At 41.6% G+C, this 4,083-nt stretch overlaps 1 protein-coding gene across 1 annotated transcript; it reads left to right on the top strand.

Moving 5' to 3' along the window:
- The first annotated feature begins 1,523 nt into the window (after positions 1–1,523).
- hoxb13a (homeobox B13a) lies at positions 1,524–3,628 on the top strand. The gene is made up of 2 exons (XM_086133011.1): positions 1,524–2,244; positions 3,381–3,628. The coding sequence occupies exons 1-2, from the start codon at positions 1,524–1,526 to the stop codon at positions 3,626–3,628; spliced, it is 969 nt and encodes a 322-aa protein (XP_085989137.1).
- The last annotated feature ends 455 nt before the right edge of the window (positions 3,629–4,083 follow it).

Below are 4,083 nucleotides of genomic sequence, written 5' to 3' on the forward strand. Positions count from 1 at the left end.
CAGGATGTTTTTGTTTGTTTTATCTTTTGGACCCGATCATGTGAGGAAAATGTTTTTTATACATTTGACAAATCCGCAAACGGAAAATACCGAGATTGCTATTTTTCTGTTTTAAAATAACCATAGAAATGTTTTCAAAGGAGGATATGAAATACTGTATATGTGTATCTTATTTTATTCTCAGCAGTTTTGGGGTGAGCTGCAGCTTCCAGCTGACTTTGGGCGATAAGCAGAGGCTATACATGCACGATGCATGCTGGTCACCAGCGCATCGCAGACAATTATTGTAAATGTTTTAATACATTATTTGGCAATGATTTACCCAGTGATATTTGACTCAATTTATCTATCTATCTATCTATCTATCTATCTATCTATCTATCTATCTATCTATCTATCTGTCTATCTATCTATCTATCTATCTATCTATCTATCTATCTATCTATCTATCTATCTATCTATCTATCTATCTATCTATCTATCTATCTATCTATCTATCTATCTATCTATCTATCTATCTATCTACCTATCTAATGACCAACATTATTTTCATTTTATTATGGCATCGTGCGTGGCTCAAAAATATTTTCCGACCATTAGATTGCGTCTAACGGAAGCGCACATATAGGTGCTATATGATACTGTAGTGGCGTGTTTCTTCTTTTAAAAAATGATCTTAAACCTGGTATGATACTTGATACCAAATAATCTATTTTGTTCATTTGGGCGGGTTACATTGGATGCATAATTCACGCCATCATCACTTTTATTTTTTCCCCTGACATAAATAATTAAACATGGCGAGGTTTGCCAACATGATGTGAGAATCTGTTCTCAGTTGCCGTATACTTGAGAAATAAAGATTGACTAATATAGATACAATCCTGTACCTGTTGTCATTTTGGGAGTTTGTAAATAGTACATGCGCGAGAACATTTCCATCTGCTTCATATTTTTCGCCGTGTTGTTACAAATGGTCATCATTTTCTTTGTCTAAAACCACTGCAGTTCGTAGTTTGGCACACTGCATTGCGCATTCTTTACGCACGGCGCAAAACCTACCAGTCGCTGTATAATTTTGATTGGCTGTTATCGAAACATGTGTGTATTACATGAGGCAAAGACAGCCCAGACCGACAAACTCTTGCCACTTCAGGAGTTGATATTTTTCCAGTTCCAACTCAAGCGCCACTCAACAATATTTTCCTTGAGTGACAATTTCGAAACACGGCGTCTTCTCCTTTTTTTGTAGTTCTTCCTATCACGTGATCTCTCTGGCTCATCCAATGGACACGCGACCATCCCCATCTTTTCATCTCAAGGCGGTTTGCGTCAAGATATGAAATCGGATGACTGGCTGGTTACGGACGGTCTTTTTCCTCAGAGTCTGCTAGCAATACTCGTCACGCATGCGATGACTACCTTAGTTCTGCGTGTACAGCAGTCGGAGCACATGCGCCCTTCGCTGATGTGCGCGCGAGCGAACCAAAGCAGAGCGTGATCGTGGGAAAAAAAGAGTTCATATGACAACCTCCTTAGTCCTTAACCCTCGCTGGTCGGCGGAAACGGTAATGTTTGTTTATGACAATAATCTGGACGAGTTCAACAAGAACATGGAGGGGCTGGTGGGCAGCGGGAACTTTGCCACCGCCAGCGCGGTGAACCAGTGTCGCAACATAATGGCTCACTCGGCGGCCGCGGCTGCACTAGGCGGCCACCCCCCGGGTTTGATGCATTCTTCAGCGAGCTACTCCAACGTGGACGCGTCGGTGTCGGGCCCCGGTGATGCGTCCGCGTCGGTGAAAACGTGCGCGGCGGGACCGTGTTCAGCAGCGACCGTGCCGCACCAGAGCACTTCTGCAGCCCCCGCTTTACCTTACGGCTACTTTGGTAACGGCTACTATCCGTGTAGGATGGGGCGTGGTCCAGTCAAATCGTGCACGCAGGCTGCTGGAGCCGCGCTCAGCTCTCAATACATGGACACCACCGTGAGCTCCGATGAATACCCCAACCACAGGCCAAAGGAGTTCGCCTTTTACCACGGCTACCCCAGTCCATACCAGTCCATGGCAAGCTACCTGGATGTGTCCGTGGTCCAAACGTTGGGGACTGGTGAGCCGCGCCATGACACCCTCCTCCCCATGGAAGGCTATCAGCCATGGGCTCTCACCAACGGCTGGGGGGGACAGATGTACTGTTCCAAAGACCAGGGGCAGGGTCACCTCTGGAAGTCCGCGTTGGCTGGTAATGATGAATTAATTGCCCTACTCACCACTTAGGCTATATTTAAATTATCGCATTCAGATATATTTTTTCCCACCGACTGTACAAAACAAACTATACAACAAAAATGCAATGCAAGGGCACATGCATGTCTCATGTTACCATGAGCGTTTTGTTAACATACCCCATTTGGCATTAATAAATATATCCGTTGAGCAGACCATTTATGTTTCATACCTTGGGTAGTTTGTTCTAAATGGTAATATTCTCGTATCATTTGCTTTACTGTTATGCAGGGGTTTAAATTTAATGGGCTTCAAAAACTCAATTTCAACAGGCCTATCATAATATGGAAGTACATTTTCTTTTTCTTTTCTTTTTTACCATCAAATTAACTAAGAGAAACTATCTTCTCAAAACGTTTTGTGTCTTTCCACATACTGGATTAGGAGATATATGAAGGCATAAATATAAAAAGAATCCACTACGAGTACGAAATGGTTTCATGCAATGACTAAAGAGAACGTCATTAGCTTACTTGACGGATTGTTAAGTATTAATAAGAATGAATTAAGCTTGTAATGCTGCACAAGTCTTAACTACAGAAAAAGATTCACTTAATATTTCGTTGGGAAAATGTCATTACTGGTTTATTATTTGTTGTTACCAATGTCTGTAGCAATAATAATAATAATAAGAAAATAAAAATGAAAACGGAGTAAAATAGAAGAAACCTGAATGAAAATCAGGAAGAAATGCTATATCCAATGCAAAAAGTGCAGCAAATATTACACAGCAATAACACATTCTTCACAATGAACTAAAACTTGAACACACTTGATTGAGTAAGACGTTCTCTTCTATTTATTTATTTATTTATTTATGTTTGCTGTGAACATGTGTACTTTATTTGTTTTTGTTTTCCCCAATGCATATGCCATTTAAAGTAATACAGTATCGTCTAGTGTACTCTGCTGTCAGCTGCTGTGTCGGCATTGCGGAGAATCCGTCCTCCGTCGCCTTACTTGAATGGAGAAATAAAGATGAAATACATAAAATAAATAAACGTGGCATATAGAGCATCGGTGGTCCATCTTAGCAACAGACGATAACGCAAACTGTGGCAACACGTTTCTAATCGTGTCCTCTCTCGGCAGATGTGGTTGCCCACCAGCAAGAATGTTCCCCTTTTCGTCGAGGAAGGAAGAAGCGGATACCTTACACAAAGGTGCAGCTTAAGGAGCTGGAGAAAGAATACGCCGCCAACAAATTCATCACGAAGGACAAGAGGAAGAAGATTTCGGCCGCGACCAACCTTTCGGAGAGGCAGATCACCATCTGGTTCCAGAATAGGAGGGTAAAGGAGAAGAAGTTTGTGACTAAAGTGAAAAACAGCACGCCTTAGCATCCTGCTCATTCGAACCATCACCGGGGGAATTAGTGTTCGCTTAAACACCGAGTTGACGCATTTGGGTGATCAATCATGAAATGCTCCAACATACTGTGACTGATTTCGTCCAACACGAAAGACGCATATATGCATCATGTAAGGAAGTAGGACTTATTAAAGGACATATGAATGAACCAAAGCCCTCTCATAAACATTTTGTAAATATGGCATTTTGGTAAATATGTCATTAACTCACGTTGAACTGTCTTGTCTATATTAATTTGCTATTGTTGTCTGTATGTCAGATATGCCTTCACGGCGTGTTTATAACGCGTTCAGATTTCTCTTTCGTTTGAATGGGATTTTTTTTTTTTTTAAAACGCAGCTTTAGACGTCAGTGCATTTTCAACGAGACCTCAAATGTAATAACTTAATGTGCACGTTGGCTCCGGCAATGGCATCAATTGGTT

This window comes from Hippocampus guttulatus, chromosome 16 (assembly GCF_054856545.1).
Source record: "Hippocampus guttulatus isolate MCC_2025c chromosome 16, RoL_Hgut_1.0, whole genome shotgun sequence".
NCBI classification, from domain to species: domain Eukaryota; kingdom Metazoa; phylum Chordata; class Actinopteri; order Syngnathiformes; family Syngnathidae; genus Hippocampus; species Hippocampus guttulatus.

Excerpts from the sequence above, each read along its gene's own strand:
- hoxb13a (XM_086133011.1), top strand. The coding sequence starts at position 1,524 with ATGACAACCTCCTTAGTCCTTAACCCTCGCTGGTCGGCGGAAACGGTA. Across the intron at positions 2,245-3,380 it reads CTGGAAGTCCGCGTTGGCTG|ATGTGGTTGCCCACCAGCAA; the intron begins GTAATGATGAAT and ends CTCTCTCGGCAG.